This window comes from Marmota flaviventris, chromosome 2, assembly GCF_047511675.1.
Source record: "Marmota flaviventris isolate mMarFla1 chromosome 2, mMarFla1.hap1, whole genome shotgun sequence".
Taxonomy (NCBI): domain Eukaryota; kingdom Metazoa; phylum Chordata; class Mammalia; order Rodentia; family Sciuridae; genus Marmota; species Marmota flaviventris.
Genome location: NC_092499.1, coordinates 112,342,459 through 112,361,023, shown reverse-complemented (window position 1 = coordinate 112,361,023; position 18,565 = coordinate 112,342,459). Strand labels below are relative to the sequence as shown.

Genomic DNA, 18,565 nt, shown 5'->3' with positions numbered 1-18,565 from the left:
TACATAAAACACCAATAAAATGCCATTTGCTTAGCCAACCAAAAGGACAAATATGAAGATTATGCCCAAGTTAAAAAAAAAAAAAAGGAGGGAGGTGTTCATTAAGTAATCTTAACTACTTAAATAAAAATGCATATAGTAGAATAATCAAAAATTAAACTAGAGAATATAATTTCTTTAAAAGGTGTTTATACATCCAAAATTTCTAGAGTTGTAATTTATTCAAAGAAGTGGGGAGGGCAGAGGTCACTCTACCCTTTTCTACTTTTTCATCAGCACCCTATAACCTCTTATTAACCTGACTCCCACTCTGACATCAAAGCAGGATGCCCATGGGAACTACACAGAGCAATCTTAAGGCAGAATCAGCATTTTCAGCAGTTGGTTCTACACTAGGATTCAAAGAACACCTGTTTTAAAACAAAATGCCATTCATCCTGGGACGAGTTAAATTAGCAAACAGGTATGTGAGCCTCTAAATAGGTCTTCTGGGATTTTGGACAACAAAACCAGGGCACTGGACATGAAGGAAAAATACAAATCAAGTAGCAGTAAGAAACCACTACAAAACTGGAAGTTTTTGGAAAGGAACAACAGAAACAAAACTGGGACCCTAAGCTTTCTTCTCAGGCCCCCCTCTTCCTCTTCTCAGCCTGTGGGTTCTCTGGACTCATTTTCTCAACATGTCAAAAAGATTCACCACTTCTTGACCTGTACTTCATGTGGATGTGGAGGAAATAACTATCACATATAAAGGGGAAAGGTAGTCAGGAGGTTTTGTTGTTGTATTTAAACACTGTTTGATTTTTTTGTTTTTAGATGAGGGGGTGGGGGGTAGTCCTCACTATGTTGCCAGGCTGGTCTCAAACTCATGAGCACGCCTCAGCCTCCTGAGCAGCCGGGATTACAAGTGCTCACTACCATGCCAGGCTTGATTTTCTCAACTCTACCAATAATTACGTGCTGTATCAGCAATGCAATAGATCCAGGTGTTCAAACAGGTATCCTCCCTAATAATTAAGGGGGGAAGATATACATAAGGTACACTTAATAAGTAAGAAATTATATGTGGTAATGTAATAAGTACTAAAATGTGTGATTCACTAAAATGCCTGATATTTTTGGCCTGTGCGCAGTGGAGTTCACCTATAATCCCAGTCACTTGGGATCACAAGAGGATCACCAGAACCAGGCCAGCCTCAACAATTTAGTGAGACCCTGTATCAAAATGAAAAATCAAACGGACTGGGAATGTAGCCTGGTGATGAAGAGCCCCTGGGTTCAATCCCCAGTACCAAAAAAGAAGCTGGGCACAGTGGCACACACATGTAATCCCCCAGCAACTCTGGAAGCTGAAACAGGAGGATCATGAGTTCAAGGCCAGCCTCAAATTGAGAGCCTATCTTAAAAAAAAAAGGGGGGGGTATAACTCAGTAGTAGAGTACCTCTAGGTACCTATATAGGAGATATACTTTATACTAGATCTTGAGATATGGCTAGCATTTATTCATGCTAGATCTTGAAAGATGGGTAGTATTTATCCCAGGCACCATGCTAGAGGCTAGGGAAACAGCAATGCAGTGTCTTGGTCCCTGCCCTCAAAAAAGCTAAAGTTGTCAGGCACAGTAGCAGATGCCTGTAATCCCAGCAACTTGGGAGGCCAAAGTAGGAGGTCAGCCTCAGCAATTTAGCAAGATCCTAAGCAACTTAGTGAGACCACATCTCAAAATTAAAATAAATAAATAAAAAGGGCTGGGGATACAGCTCAGTGGTAAAGCATCTGTGTTCAATCCCCAGTAAAAAGATGACAACAATGAAGAAGCAGCAGGAGCAGCTGCTGCTTAAGTCTGATGGCAAATATAAAGCAAAAATAAAATCATGCAAAAGAGTAGTGGATGGGGATAAGCTCAGTGGTAGAGCACATCCTCAGCATGTTCGAGTCCCTGGGTTTGATCCCCAGCACCACAAAAAAAAAAAAAAATTGGGCTGGAGATAACAGTTCAGTGGTAGAGTGCTTGCCTAGCATTCATGAGGTCCTGGATTCAATCACTAGCACTACAAAAAAAAAAAAAAATCATTCAGTAATTTAATAACATGAAGCAGGGTGTTTCAGATAAAGGAAGTGTGAGAAAGACCAGACAAGATAAGAAGCAGGGTGCTAGAGTGTGCTGGGGGGAGGCCAGGACAGTAAAGGGATCACTTTGTGTCACTTGGTGTGGATCACAGTAGGTGAGCTGGGAAAGAGGAAAATCAAACTGGATAGTATGGCAGTCACTCTACTCTAATGTCATCTCCTTTTCTTTCAAAGGAGCATTGATAAGCAGGAGTGGAATTTTGTGTTTATGTTCAAACAAGAGCCCCACACATCTCCTTGCCACGGGCTAAGTCATCTTTATGAATGTCTTTTCCACTTCTGTATCTGCTATGACAGCAGAAACATTCTTCCCAAGGACACAGAGTCAACAGAATCTGACATTACTTTTCACCTGAAGTAATTATTACCTCAAAGAGCCAATAGAAGCATCCACATTCAAAACTATGAAATCAGTGTAAACCCATTTTAAAAGCGCCTAGTTATCCTGGCGCACATCTCAGAAAAGGCTATAAGAGGCCCCCCCATCAAAAGCACATCCACTTGTCTCAACGTTTCTGTCCCCTTCCTCAAGGGCCTTCACACTCTAACAGATGTGTGTTCCTTATAAATGAGGCAGAATTGCTGATGCTGTGAACTATGCTCTGAATGCAATAATTAAGTTTGAGTATTTCAAGGTTACATACAAATAGTTCAAAATCCAAAATCACAGATGCCACCAAAGCTAAGCAATGAGCCCTCCTAAGTTTATTCAGCATCTTGAGGCCTTCGAAGCACATTTTCATACACTATCTTCCTCTGCACAGTACTCCTTCCAGGAAGAAACTGTCCAACCACTTAATCAGGTGTTTATCAAGTACCAACTATGGGCTGGGGATATAGCTCAGTTGGTAAAGTGCTTGCCTTGCATGTACAAGGCCCTGAGTTCAAACCCCTGCACCATTTAAAAAAAAAAAAGAACCAACTATGTGCCAGATACTGTTCTATAACATACTGAACAAGGAATGAAGCAAAGCCTCAACCTTATTATGAAGCCCTCATGGGGGGGGGGGGGGTGGTGGAGTGGATAAACACTTATATGCTGTGCAACATCAGTGCTGGAATATAGAGAAAAGGGACAATGAAAGAAAACAAAGAACCTGACAGGTAGGACCTGTAGATCAACATGGTACATTCTTATCATCCCCATTTCATAGATAAGGAAACTAAGAATCAGGAAGTACAAAGGACTTGCATTTGGAAAAAAAAAGGTCAGGTCTTGGGAGGTTCCCTGCCCAACTACTGAAATGTCTGTTCAGAGTTCAGGCTTCTCCTCAGGGAGATTAAAAGTGTTAGGTTTTGTTTGTTTTGCAATGCTGGGGATCAAACCCAGGACCTTGAGCATGCTGTGCAAGCATTCTATCCCTGTGTTGCAATCCCAGTCCCAAAAAGTGTAGTTTTAAAGAGCTAAGAATGTGCCTTAAGCTGATGATGCAGCTCAGCAGGAAAGCCCTCCTTAGCATGCACAAGGCGCTGGATTCAATCCCCAGCACCAAAAACAAACCATGCCTCATCCTGGAAGGAGAGACAAACTACCCTAAGACCCAGTGATCCCACTTTTGAGTACATTCCACAGTGAACTCTCACAAGGATCCAAAAGGATCTGTGTTTAAGGAAGGTCATGGAAGCACTGTTTAAGGCAGCAGTGGTTGGAAACAACAATGCCTCAGTCTCACTCTAGGAGAACAAGTAAAATGTGGTACATGCACATAATTGCCTGTTCTGCAACCAAGAGAAATAACGACCTAGATACACACATAGCATCATGAATAGAGTTCAAAAACATGGCATTTGAGCCAAGCCTAGTGGCACATGCCTGTAATCCCAGCAACTCAGGAGATTCTCAAGTTCCAAGTCAACCTTAGCAACATAGTGAGACTCTGACTCAAACTAAAAAATGAAAAGGACTGGTAGAGCACAATTGGGTTCAATCCCTAGTACTGCAAAAACACAAAACAAACACACAAGGTATTTGCTCAAAAAAAAAAAAAAAAATAGATATAAAACTTTGGAAATGGTTATTGGTCATTGAATCAGGTTCAAATATTCCCTGTCTCCTTTGAAGAAGATCCCTGCCCACTTTGAAGGTCAGCATGGCCAAGTGATTTGCTTTGGTCAACAAAATGGAGCAAAAGTGATATGTGCCACTACTGGACAAAAACTTTAAAAACCTGAATGGGGCTCACAAAATTTCCTTCCCATGTAAGCACATTTCAGAGATAGTGCCTCCATCACCCTGGGTCCCATAGACAGAGCCTTTCACTAACCTGAAAGTGTGTTCACCTTCTAAGGTTTTGTTGTTGGTTGTTACCTCAACATAATGTAGTCTATATTGTCTGATGTCGATTTACAGGACAATAGTATTTAGTACCCCAAGTACAGAAACACAGAAAATAATACCCTCTACTTCCCAAGGGCAACAAAACAAGGGGGGGAGGAGGAGATATAAAGCCATAATTTAATACAGATAAAAATACAACCAAGCACATAAGTAGAATTATAAAGCCACAGATTAAACACCCTAAAGTAGGTAAGAGAGTATGTGGGAGAAAAAAAGGAAATGGGAAGGAGGATGAGACAAAAGGGGAAAATAAAAGGAAAAATTAAAGGGCATGAAAAGATGTATTAAACACATTGCATAAATGTCCGAAATTTTGTTGATTTGATTCGTCCAACAAACATGCACATCTGGGGCTGGAGATGTGGCTCAAGTGGTAGCGCGCTCGCCTGGCATGCGTGCGGCCCGGGTTCGATCCCCAGCACCACATACAAACAAAGATGTTGTGTCCGCCAAATACTAAAAAAGAAATATTAAAAAATTCTCTCTCTCTCTCTCTCTCTCAAAAAAATCTTCAAAAAAAAAACATGCACATCTATCACACGCCAGGTACTATTTCAAGGGCTACTTACAGAGTAGTGAATCAAAACTGGTAAGTTCTATGCTTAAAGTTTATGGTGTACAAGAAAGGTGGATATTAACAATCCCCAGTTAAAAAAAAAATAGACAATAATTAAGCCTCAAAAAAATCAGGTGACAACAAAGAAGAATATACTTTAGATGAGGTAGGCTGTGAGCATCTCTGAGGAAATGACATTTAGATATTTAAGCTGAGAGGTGATAACTGCTTCCTCTCCAGTTAGGAAAGAGGGAAAGATTATTCATTCTAGGAAAAGGGAAGAGCAGGGCTGGGGTTGTGGCTCAGTGGTAGAGCACTTGCCTGGCATGCATGAGGCCCTGGGTTCAATCCTCAGTACCACATAAAAACAAAATAAAGGTATATTGTGTCCACCTACAACTAAAAAATAAATATTCACAAAAAAGGGGAAGAGCATGTACAAAAGCCAAGAGGGAGCACAAACCTTCCCATGAAGGAAGTGAAAGAGGACCAATGTAGAGAAAGAAAGGAAGGGCAAGAAACGTGGCTAATGAGATTTGAGGCAGGCAGCTCACTCAGGGTCCTATAGCCCAATATAAGGAGTATAAATTTTATTTTATGATGGAACCAGAAAAACATTTTTTACAAAGAGGGAATAATATGATCTTATTTCTAACTTATTGCATTTAACACTTCAGATCCTAGAAATATGCTCACATATTTTTGTAGAATTTGCAAAAGAAGGATATGTTTGCATTCTTTTTGAGGATCCCCAAAACTTGCATAAAATTTAGGATCCATATAACCAGCTTCATCTCTGAATGGGGTAAAGCAATTTTGACAATTTGTTACCAAGAGTTCTTCACTAGCAATGGATTTTTTTTCCTTCATTAATTCACATTATCTGATCATTTTAAAGTTGTGCCAGGACCTAATCACAGAAACGATGAGCACAACAGAGTTCTTTCTACTGGCAACCCAAGATAGGGGAAGCTTTGCCTGAGAAATACTATCAGAGGGAAAAGGTGAAGAAGTACACAGCTTTCCTCCTCTTTAGTGCTAGGAAAAAGGGGTCCCTGTTTATATCAGCAGCCTACACAAAGATGCCTCCTATTGTAACAACAAGGAGTCATGGAGGTACATGCAGATGCCATGGAAACTAACCTAAGGAGGGTTGTTTGTACAGAAGCACCCTAACTTACAGATCCACCACCGTGAATGGAAATTACCTTCCAATGTCTTTCAGTCTTCTCAATACTTACCAATAACAAAGGCATCATTTTTGGAAGGTTTACTACATACAAGCTCATTTAATCCTCACAACTATCCTAAGTAGGTTCTATCATTAACCTCATTAATATGGATGAAAAAAAAAATAAACCTAAGCCTCAGAGAGACTACTAAGACACTTGTCTCAGGTCATAAAACCACCACAAGTAACCAGAGTCAGACTTCAAATCCAGTCTGACTCCAGAGCCCAACCTTCTAACCACTATTTAGAACCTCCCAGTCCCACCCAAATTTTTCTCCTCCCAACTTCAAGGTAGTTTTTTCTTATCCTCTTTGTATCCTTTTCATGTAATTTCTTCCCCTTGCAAGAATACAGCTGTGGAGACAACAAAATAATAACACGTACTTCCACTCAATATCCACCTCTAAATCAAAGAGGAAAAGGATGATCAGTTCCCCAGAACCCACTGAGTCAAAACTTGTCCTGAGCTGGGTGTGGTGGCAATGCATGAAATCCAGCAACTCAGGAGCTGAGGCTAGGGGATTGTTAAATTTGAGATCAGCCTGGAAACTTAGTGAAAATCTACCTTGAAATAAAAAGCAAAGGGCTGGGGATGTGGCTCAAGCGGTAGCGCGCTCGCCTGGCATGCGTGCGGCCCAGGTTCGATCCTCAGCACCACATACAAACAAAGATGTTGTGTCCGCCGAAAACTAAAAAATAAATATTAAAAATTCTCTCTCTCTCTCTAAAAAAAAAAAAGAAAGAAAGAAAGAAAAAGCAAAAAGGGGGGACTGGGGTTCATCACTCACCCAGCATGGTTGAAGCACTGGGTTCAATCCTTAGTACCATATAAAAATAAATGAACAAAAACAAAGGTTAAAAAAAAAAAAAAAGTAAAAAGGGTTGCAGATGTAGCTCAGTGGTAGAGTACCTCTGGATTCAATCCTCTACTAAAAATTAAAACTTGTCCAGAAAACGGTGAGGATTACTGAGGAACCCCCTGCCCTGGGGGCTTTCTCTCTGTTTTAAGGGCACAAAATACTGTACACTAAAACTGAAGGATAGTTTCCAATGCAATCCATCCATATGTACAAGTCAATATCATGTAAAACAGCAACTCCAGTACTAAAAGAGCCTTAAAGGGTGGTGGGGGGGGGGGGGTCTACTGGGAGCAAGTCTGAAAAACCTAGCAGAATTCACAGAAATCTACCACCTATTGCCCTTGTGACCATTACAGGTAAGGACAGAGTCATCAAGCCAACAGAGTCCCTCTAGGGAGAGGAAGGGAGGCTACAGAAATCACCAAAGGGCAGAAAGTCCATACCTACTCTATTCATTTCATCAGCAAGGATAAAGGTAAAAGGTTAGGACCCTTATCTTTTCTGGTTATGTCTCCAGCTAGATAGGCATCTCTCCCTCACATGGTCACGTTCTTTACTCAGGACCCAAAAAGAGTTGAGAGAGCAGGGCTGGGGCTGTAGCTCAGTGGCAGAATGCTTGCCTAGCATGCATGAGGCACTGGGTTCGATCCTCAGCACCACATAAAAATAAGCAATAAAATAAAGGCATTCTGTCCATCTACAACTATTAAAAAAAAAAAAAAAGAGTTGAGAGAACTGAGAAATCCCCATGAAATAAGTGAGCCACTGGAAACAGCGACTGAGCAACCTTGCATGTGGTTTCCATGGTCATGGTATTCACGTCAGGAGTTCAGACCCCATGGTCAAGTAAGGAAAGCCTGGGGAGTCACTGGTTAGGGGATGTTTATTAATGAATGGTCAGATAAAGAAGAAAACCGCTTCCTTTTAGCAAGAGAGTTGCCAGGAAGAAGGCCAGGGACTGGGAGTCCCCAGAGTCAGCAAGGGAAAAGTCACATAGAAGTCTGTATACACACGCCCCCGCTGGCCATGCGGCCCACCGGCTACAAGGACCCACAGGTGTCAGGCACGAAGGTAAAGATAGGGAAGCTGATCCCAACTCAATACCCTTACCCTAAGCCGGTCTCAAAGGCACAGATGTGCCCTTAATTTTTTCCAAGACATTTGCCTCCTCGTCCCGTTACAGGCCAGAATCCCAGAGAATCTATTTAGAAAACAGCAGCGGGAGGCTAGGGGCGGTGTGCTAGCTTTCATTTTCTTGGGAGAAGACTGGTCAGTGGCCAAGACGACTGAAAAGGGGGAAAGTCGAGACTCGCTGGGTCCACTCACTGGTCTGAGTCAGGCGCGCAATCAGTGCTTAGTCACCGATACCTCGGCGGCGGGGAGTTCCTCGCCCCCTTCCAGTCCGAGCCCTACGTGACCAACCCGAGCAGAGCCCGGCGCGCAGTGCACGCTCGACTGGCGCTCGAGCGCCCCGGCCGGGCCTCCCCAGCCCGGCCCCCGCGCTCGCCGCCCACCCCGGACTTACTCCGCGGAGCTGGTCCCGTTAACCGCCGAGCCGTCGGGGGCCGGGTTCAGCTGGATGGGCGTCGGCTTCTTTTTAGGCATTTTGTACCGGGAAGGAGCTTCCAACTCCGAGGGGAAGGTGGCCCCTCTCGCTTCCTCCCTCTGCTCTAGCCGGCGCCCGCTGCGCGGGAGCAAGTCGGAGCCGCGGGCCCGAGGACTGACTTGGAGGGCGCTTCCTGCGCGGTCCCGTCAATGCCTAGGGGCCAGCGGCGGTCTCAGGGGACCCCCACCCCACCCTCCCGGAATCCGCGCGCTAGAAGCTGAAGGGCTGCCCCGCGGCGCGGAGCGGGCTGCGTGCGCTCGGCAAGCTGGGATTCCCTCCCTCTCTCCTTCAGTCAGCGGGTCCCTCCGGCTCGGGCAGCCCCGCCGCGCGGGCAGCAGAACCTTGCTCCAGCCCTGGCCCGGGAAAGTGCAGGCGCCACCGCGCTCCTAAGAGCTCCGCGCAGCCGTCCCTCGGAGGGACTGGAGGGCGGGGGAGGGGCGGGGAAGGGGGAAGCCTCGCCCCCACCCTGGCTGCGGCGCTGTCTTCACCCCAAAATGGCTCCGCCCCATTGCCTCGCCGACGGCCAATGGAAGCAAATAACGACGGCAGATGACGCGGAAATACGTCACGGGGGCGCGGTGCGCCCGCCTGAGAGCCGTGGCGACTCAGGCTCCACGGCGCCCTCTGCTGCCTGGAGGCACCCAGATAGACCCACTGGAAAAGAGGTTTAGTGTCCAGACTCCTGCTTCCAGCTGTGCGTGGGATCTTCAGGGCCAGGTACTGCGTGCGTCCTCCTCTGAGAGCCTGGGGATCCTCTCCTCCCTCGGAAAAAGTTATCTTGATGGAGACGAAATTACAAAATAAGGAAAAGAACCTATTCTCTTATCAAGAGGGGCGACGTAGAAAAAAATAAAACTAATGGAGACACACCTTGCGCCGAACTGGGGGGGGGGGGGGGGGGGGGAGAGAGAGAGAGATTTTCCTGTTGTAATACTACCGAGTATAGAAAGGTGGGTACGCATTGCTGATGATAGTAAATCAATGCAACCTTTTTTGAGAGCAAATTGATAATTTTTAAAGCCTGAAAAAACTATCAGGCCGGGACTTGGGAGGCTGAGGTAGGAGGATTGAAAGTTCCAGGCTAGCCTCAACAACTTAGCAAACCCCTGTCTCATAAATAAATAATTTAAAAATCCTGACATGATGGTGCACGCCTGTAATCGCAACAACTCGTGAAGCTACTGCAGGAAGATGGCAAGTTTGAGGCCAGCCTGGTAAACTTAGACCTTATCTCAAAAAAAGGCAGGGGGTGATGCTGGAGATGGAGCTCACTGGTAGTGCAATCCTGGGTTCAATCCCCAGTATGGAAGGGTGGGGTGCGGGAGGGACATTAGGTGCAGAACAAAATAAGGCCGGTGCGAGGATGCCCGCCTGTAATCCCAGCGCTCGGGAGTCAGGTGGATCGCGAGTTCAAAGCTAGCCTCAGCAATTTAGCAAGGCACTTAGCAACTCAGCAAAACTCTGTATCTAAATATAATATTTTTTAAAGGCTGGGGCTTGATGCGGTGGAACAAGCCTGTAATCCCAACTGCTCGGGAGGCTGAGGTAGGAGGATGGCGAGTTCAAAGCCAGCCTCAGCAAAAGTGAGGCACTAAGCCACTCAGTGAGACCCTGTCTCTAAATAAAATACAAAATAGGGCTGGGGATGTGGCTTAGTGGTCGAGTGTCCCTGAGTTCAATCCCCGGTACCACGCGGCGGGGGGGGGGGGGGGGTGTTATTTGGGATGTGGCTCAGTGGTTAAGCCCCCTGGGTTCAATCCCTGGTATCAAAAACAAAACAAAAGAAAAAACACAACAAAGTAAGATGTGCGCGTGGAAGTCCAAAGCCAAGTGTCAGCCACCTGGCAGGTAAGGAGGCTATAGAAATCTGAGAAGGTGAAGAGGGCTTGCATGTTTAGGGAAGCCGCTCTACACTGGTATTCTAGCCCTAGAGCCCAAATGGGAAGAGCAAGGCAATCAAGCTGGGGAGGCCTGGCAGCTTTAGATGGGAGATTTGTTACATCATTATGATTGATCAAATAACTAGATAAATATCAAGCATGATGGAGCCAGTTTTCTCACTGTGGGAGAATTAAATACAGCCAGATGCCATGGTGCAAGACTGTAATCCCAGAAACTCCTGAGGCTAAGACAGGAGAATCACAGGTTCAGTGCCACCCTTAGCAACTTAACAAGGCCCCAACCAACTTAACAAGACCCTGTTTCAAAATTCAAAATATAAAAGGGTTTGGGGATGTGACACAGTGGTTAAGCACCTCTGGGTTAAATCCCCTGTAACCACCCCTGACCAAATACAAGTCAGAAAACTGTTATATTTGAATTGGAGATATCAGTGTAACTTTTAGTTTTTGCCACAAGAAAGTGATACTTTTTTTTGGGGCGGGGGGACTGGGAATTGAACCCAGAAGGGCTTAACCACTAACCCACGTCCCCAGCCCTTTTTAATATTCTATTTAGAGACAGGGTCTCACTGAGTTGCTTAAGGCCTCTATAAGTTGCTGAGGCTGGCTTTGAACTTGCCATCCTCCTGCCTCAGCCTCCTGAGCCACTGGGATTACAGGCAGATACCACTGCGCCCTAGTAATACTACTTTTTTATGCAAAGTTCAAAACTGGCAAAACTCATCTCTGGTGATAGAAGTTGGTGTAGTACTTATTTTCTAGGCGGGTGCAACAGGAAGGTGAAAGGAAATGACTTTCAAGGGCACTGGTCCCATTACAATCCATGCACTTTTCTGTCTGTGTGGTATCCTTTAGTAAAACAATTTCTAGAAAAAGGGAAATTCTTTGGAAAAAAAATTTTTTGTGTGTGATACTCAGGATCAAACTAAAAAACATTTGTTTTTACTTTTTGGTGTTACTGGGGATTAAACCCAGTGACACTGAACCACTGAGCTATATACATCTCCAGCCCTTTTTAGTTTTTATTTTGAGACAGAGTCTTGTTAAGTTGCCCAGACTGACCTGCAACTTAACATCTTACAGCCTGAGCCTCTCAAATTGCTGGAATCATGGGCATGTGCCACTGTACATTTTTTTTTTTAGTCCTAAAAAGTAGGCGAATTGACCCAAATATAGTTTTATTCTGTTTTGTTTTTTACATTGAGAGAATAATATAGGCCTTTCTCAAACGCTTTGTGTCTTCTAAGTATTTTATAATTTTCATTTCAAATGTTGTGTTTTTAAAATATTAGTATCAGCTTATGTGGGAGGGGAGAGCCAGAAAAGAACTTAAAAGGGGGCTGGGGATGTGGCTCAAGCGGTAGCGCGCTCGCCTGGCATGCGTGTGGCCTGGTTCGATCCTCAGTACCACATACAAACAAAGATGTTGTGTCCACCGAAAAACTAAAAAATATATATATATTAAAAAATTCTCTCTCTCTCTCTCTCTCTCTCAAAAAAAAAAAAAAAAAGAACTTAAAAGGTAATAAAAACTGCTAGTCGCGGTGGTGCACACCTACAATCCTAGGGGCTCAGAAGGCAGAGGCCAGAGGATCGAAAGTTCAAAGCTGGCCTCAGCAACTTAGTGTGGCCCTAAACAACTCAGCAAGATCCTGTCTCTAAATAAAATACAAAAAAAGGGGGGGGGGGGCGGTGGGGATGTGGCTCAGTGGTTATGTGCCCCCAAGTTCAATCCTCAGTACCAAAAAAAAAAAAAAGGTAATAAAAACCATTCATGATATACTACTCAATGATAATCTGGTTATATGACTCCTGTGTTCATCTGCAACTGTATTGAATACAGTTGGTATTATAGAATCAGTTTTTTTATATAATCAGTTTATGAGTTTTATTTTAGAGGCAAGTCCATATTTGTCCCCTTACAAATTAAGATTCTTTTATTCTCATGCTATGAAAAGTTCAGTGGGGAAATTCAAAACTAAAATACTTCTGAGTATTGCAAACAGAAGTTATTCCATATGAAAAGTTCCACCTTCCCCCCCGCCCTTTTTTTTGGTTTTTAATCTTTACTACCACATGTTCCTACACTCTAATGAGAGAGTTCTGGTTCTGGCTCTTTATCAATTTTTTTTTTTTTTTTTTTTGGTGTTTGAGATTGAACCCAGGGCCTTGTGCATGCAAGGCAAGTACCCTACCAACTGAGCTATGTCCCCAGCCCCTATCAGATGATCAAATGTTTTTACTATCTTTAGTTCCCTTTGCCTAAAACTCATTCTGTTCATGTGAAGCTATTTATTAAATTTTTTAAATAATTAGGAGGTGAGGAATGTAACCCATTGTCTGGATTTTTAAGTTCCTGGGTTTGGCAGCTGTTCCTGTTGAGTAACTGAGTAGAGTCAAGTGTGAAGGTTAACACCACGGTCCCTCCCCCTTGGAGGAGATGCATCCGCTTCCTCAGTCTTGATGTCAGATATTCCGATGGCAATGAAACCACTGGGTTATTTTGGGAACCACTTTTAATGGTGACTTGCTGTTCATTTAAAGGAAAAGATGCCTCCACAAGGTGGAGGATGATGCAATTTTAGGTGCTATCTAAGGATGTGGCTTAAACCAGACAGGATGTGAGATCCAACACCTATGCTTTTGGAGGGTGGGGGTAGGTACTTCACCCTGGCTTAACAGATGTAGTACTGCGTTATTTTGATTTTTACCCTTGGGTAGCACAGTGAAAGAAGATACACTTGGGACCCACCAGTTTCCTAGAGAGTAGCTATGGAGAAGGAAGTCTGACTTCCTTTGGAGTCAGTCTAGGATCCAGATCCCGGATATTCTTATTCTCAATCTGGTGTAAGATTAAACAAATCTCAATTTTCTTTCCTAAGGCATTCATTTAAATGCTTGTTGTCATTGATCTTTTCTAAATTCCTCTTGCTAGGTGCAGTAGTGCATGCCTGTAATCCCAGCGACCTTGGAAGCTGAGACAGGAGATATCAATAATTCTAGGCTAGCCTCAGCAATTTAGCTATGTCCTAAGCAGTATAGTGAGATTCTGTATTAAAATTAAAAAATAAAAAGAGCTTTCAATATAGCTCAGTCCTAAAGCACCTCTGAGTTCAATCCCCAGTGCCCTGCCCCCAAAATAAATAAATATTCTTCTTCTTAATGATTTCTTTACTCAATGGAAAATTCCTGCAGCATCCTTCTCCTGTCAGGTATATTGTGAAGATTACAGGCAAGAAATTTAAAATAAGTGACCACTTGAGCTTTAGTGATCTGAAGCTGTGATCAGATAATATGGGACTTACACAGGCAGAGTCATCAGAAAGTCTGATTATACATCTTTCTATAATTTGTTCTTGCTCAGAGGCAGATCAACTTATAGAGACCTGAGAATTTGCCTGAAAAGAATTTTGTTTGCAATAATGAAACATGTATGACACATAGTCCTGGGTTTATATGTATTTTAAGGTATTATAAACTATAATTACCGGTACATCTTTGTGTTTTGTAGTTTTATATACTCCCAGGGAGCAAGGAATCTCTTCTCCACAATGTGCCAGGTTGTTGTAATTGTACAGCCTCATAAAATATAAAGTATTATGTTTTGTCATTAGATTACTGCTGAACCATAAGGCTATTTACCTTCGCTCCTTTCTATGCTTTCTCTGAATAGGTAGACCTTTGTAACTAGATCCTAGACTGACATCTGATATGAGGCTTTTGCACTTGGACAGTGGGAGACTGAGTTCATTTTTGAATTTTAGAACTAGATTATAGAGGTCCTGGTGCCCAATCAGCTCACTTTATAATTGTGAAAACAGCCTCTCAGGGTATGATGGTGTCCTCCAAGGTCACACAGCTAGTGAGAGGTAAAAGAGGGATATCTTCTGAGTCCCTGTGATCTTTTAGCTGGATTCAGTAGGACCAGCACTCAGGAAACCAAGGTGGGAGGATCACTTGAGCCCATGAGTTTGAGACCATCCTGGGAACTTAGCAAGAAAATAAAGTCTGTTATGTTGCCAAATAGTAGATAGGTAAAATTAATTTTGTTAGACAGTCATAAAGTGGATTTGTTTGGTGGTGATATTTTCAATTATAAAGACACTAAAGCAGGTGCTGGTGATAGTTCAGACCTGTAATTCCAGCTACCAAGGAATCTAAAGCAGGAGGATCAAAAATTCAAGGTCTTCCTGGGCAACTTAGCAAGACCCTACCTCAAAATAAAAAATTAGAAAGACTTTGGATTTAGCTCAGTGGTAGAGTGCTTGCCTAGCATGTGCAAGGCCCTAGGTTTGATCCCCAGTACTGAGGGGAAAAAAAAATGACACTAAATATCTTATAATATCATAAATAACAAAGATTATTTTTCCTTTCCTCCAGTTTTTTTTTGAGAATTTTTAATATTTATTTTCCAGTTTTCAGCGGACACAACATCTTTGTTTGTATGTGGTGCTGAGGATCGAACCCGGGCTGCACGCATGCCAGGCTAGCGCGCTACCGCTTGAGCCACATCCTCAGCCCTTCCTCCAGTTTTAATACCTTCAATTTCAACTGATATCATACCATATTTTATATAAATTCAGTAGATTTGAATTTATCATACTTTATAATTCTTTTAAGCTTTATAAATTTGAGGCCAAATTTAGAAATTGACAAACCTAAATATCATTCAAATTTAATTCCTAAAATATCTCCCCCCGCTTCTGTCTCTTTCTCTCTCTTGATGTTGCTAGTGATTGAATCCAGGCAGGGCCTTGTACATGCTAAGCACGTCCTTTACCATTGAGCTACTTCTCCAGCCCCTGTAAAACTCTTTTTTTAGAAAGTAATTTCATGTAATATCCATCATGCTTATAGTTCAAATTTAGGACTTTATTTAGAAAAATAATCACAGATGTGCAATGGGGATGTTTGTTTCAGCATTTGTTTCATAAAAATAAAATGTAAACACAAATCAATGTATCTTTTTCCTTTGGGAAACTATAACAATTTGTTGATATTGGTTTCTTTGAAAGAAAGACTTGCTAAGTGGGAAGAGGATCTTTTTCTTTTCATTTTATATACCTTTTTTTGTATTTTATTTTTCTGTCTAGTTACATATATTACTTTATCTTACTTTATTCAAAACAACAAGAAGCCAGGGTATTTATAAAAAAATTTTTTTTGGTTGTAGATGGACTCAATACCTTTATTTTATTTATTTTTATGTGGTGCTGAGGATTGAACCCAGTGCCTCACATGTGCTTGACAAATGCTCTACCACTGAACTACAACCCCAACCTCCCAACCCCAAATAAATATATTTTTTTTTATCTTGGGGATTGAATCTATGGCCTTGCTATAAACTATAATTGAGCTACATCCCAGCCCTAAAGTGTACATTTTGAATAGTTTTGACATACGCAAATAAACCATCATGACAATTAGTATAATGAACGTATCAATTATCCCCAATAGTGTCCTTATATGCCCGTCTTGAAACTCTTTCTCATCTGTCCCTTCTCCCACTATAGTTTGCATTTTGTAGAATTTTATGTAAATGGAATTGTTAAATATATCCCCCCTTTGGATTTTTTTTGGGGGGGTCTGACTTCTTTCACTTGCACTTTTAAGATTCACCTATGTTGGGGCTGGGGTTGGGGCTCAGTGGTAGAGTGCTCATTTAGCATGTGAGAGGCCCTGAGTTCGATCCTCAGCACCATATAAAAATAAACAAAATAAAAGGTATTCTGTCGAATTACAACTAAAAAATAATTTTTTAAAAAAGTACCTTTGTGGTACTTTAAAAAAAAAAGATTCACCCATGTTGTTGTATATATCAGTTGACTCACTGATTGCAAATACTATGTCGTTTTATGGATATATCACAATTTATTACTCTTTTTAAAAAATTTTTTAGTTGTAGATGGACACAATACCTTTATTTATTTTATTTTATTTTTATGTTGTGCTGAGAATGGAACCCAGTGCTTCACACATGCTAGGCAAGCACTCTACCACTGAACCAGAACCCCAGCCCTTGTTACCTTTTGATAGATATTTGGGTTCCCCAACACCTGCTTTTTTGGATATTACAAACAGAAGTGCTATAGACATCTGGTACAAGTCTTTATCTGTGTACAAATCATTTCTTTTATATAGGTAACTTAAGAGTAAAAGCCTGGGTCATATAGTAGTTATATGTTTAACTTTTTAAGAAACTTCCAAACTATTTTCTTAAGTGTTTAAACTCTGTTACATTCCTATCAGTACCCAAGGAGAGTTCCATTTGTTCTACATCCTTGTCAATATTTGGTAGGATCAGTCTTTTTAAACTTTAAACTTTGTGTAGTTGTGTCTCGTTGTAGTTTAATTTATATGTCCTTACTGACTAATGATATTCAGACTATTTTTGTGCTTGTTTGACATACAGATATCTTCTTTGGCAAAGTGAATGTTTAGAATTTTTTTGCCATTTTAAATTTTTTGTCTATTATGGTGTTATAAGAATTCTTATATTCTCCAGATACAAGTTCTTTGTCAGGCATATATTTGCAATGATTCTTTTCTTGCCTATTAGTTTGCCTCTTCGTTTTCTTTAAAGAACAATTTTTTTTTTTTAAATATTAGAGATTTAACCCAGGGGTACTTTACTACTGAGCTGCATCCCCAGTCTGTTTTGTTTTTTTAGTTTGAGACAGGGTCTCACTAAGATGCTTAGGGCCTCACTAAATTGCTGAGGCTGGCCTCAACTTGTCATCCTCCTGCCTCAGCCTCCCCAGTTGTTGAGATTACAGGGAAGAACTGACCATTGCACCTGTTTTGTTTTGTTTTAATCAGTCTCCATAGAGACTGTAAAAAATTGCCTAGGCTGACTATATTTCAAGTTGTCATAGCATAGTATTGGGAAAAGTTTTCAATAGCAATAATCATACCTCAGATAAATTTCATAGGCTACAATACTGCCTCTGTGCAAAGCTAACCTTTAAATCTTTAGTAATACTCCTTCCTTGTGAAAATGCTTAGGGATAGCTCCCCAGCTCCCTCACCTGGTAAGAATGTTCTTTTCAAACATTTGAACAAAAGACATTTCAAAATTGTGAGAGTTTATAAAAACCTAAAGTTTTTTTTTTTCAAATATTTTTCAGAATTGCAAAATAACTTACTATTACTATTGAGGATATAGTATAAGTAATTTAAAAAGTGAGACATGAAATCAAACGGTGCTGGTCTTCTTATGCTGCATAGTTGAGTGCTTTTTTTTTTTTTTTTTTAATTTTGAGACAGCATCTTGCTAAGTTGCTTAGGGCCTCACTAAGTTTCTGAGGCTGACTTTGACCTTGTGATCCTCCTGCCTCAGCTTCCTGACCTCCTGGGATCACAGGTGTATGCCACTATGCCCAGTGGGAATGCTTTCTTATTACCCTTCTTTTCCATCAAATTATAGTTGGATGAGCCAAGCATGGTGGTACATGCCTGTACCTACTCAGAGGCTGAGGCAGAAGGATCTCCTGAGCTGGGAGATCCAGCAGAGCAACATAGCCAGATCCCTTCTCAAAACAACACAACCATTTCAGTTGGATCACATTGTATTTGGATGGAGATGAGAACAATTTACTGCTTTAATATATGGCATTAAAGTCCTCTGTGGAAGTGAAATATTCTAGTTGGGAAGAATACTGTATTTTAATAAGTCCTTTAAGTTGGTAAGCACCTGTTTACATTGCTTCTTAGTTCAACCTGAGGGTGTTAGCCAGCTTCAAGCTTAAGAAAACTGGGGAACATGGTCTACACAACAGAAGACATGGGAAGGAAGGAGAAAAATAGGGAAGGTAACATTAGGATGAAGGCTTTAGCCAGGTACAGCAGGCCGCATGGTGGAACATAATTCCAGTGGCTGGAAAGGCTGAGGCAGGAGGATCTCAGGTTCAAAGCCAGCCTCAGCAATTTAGGCTGTAGG

General features: G+C 41.9%; 1 protein-coding gene and 1 non-coding gene across 2 annotated transcripts in view; both read right to left on the bottom strand.

The window, feature by feature from the left end:
• Positions 1–9,171, bottom strand: part of Map2k1 (mitogen-activated protein kinase kinase 1) — a 76,599-nt gene extending 67,428 nt beyond the window's left edge. The window contains exon 1 of the mRNA XM_027924176.3: positions 8,645–9,171. Within this exon, the coding sequence (XP_027779977.1) occupies positions 8,645–8,724 (80 nt within the window). The 5' untranslated portion in view covers positions 8,725–9,171. The remainder of the gene's footprint in view (positions 1–8,644) is intronic.
• Positions 9,172–17,445: 8,274 nt separating this feature from the next.
• On the bottom strand, positions 17,446–17,585 carry LOC114085116 (U4 spliceosomal RNA). The gene has a single exon (XR_003581405.1). It is a non-coding gene; the product is annotated as a U4 spliceosomal RNA (small nuclear RNA).
• Positions 17,586–18,565: the final 980 nt, after the last annotated feature.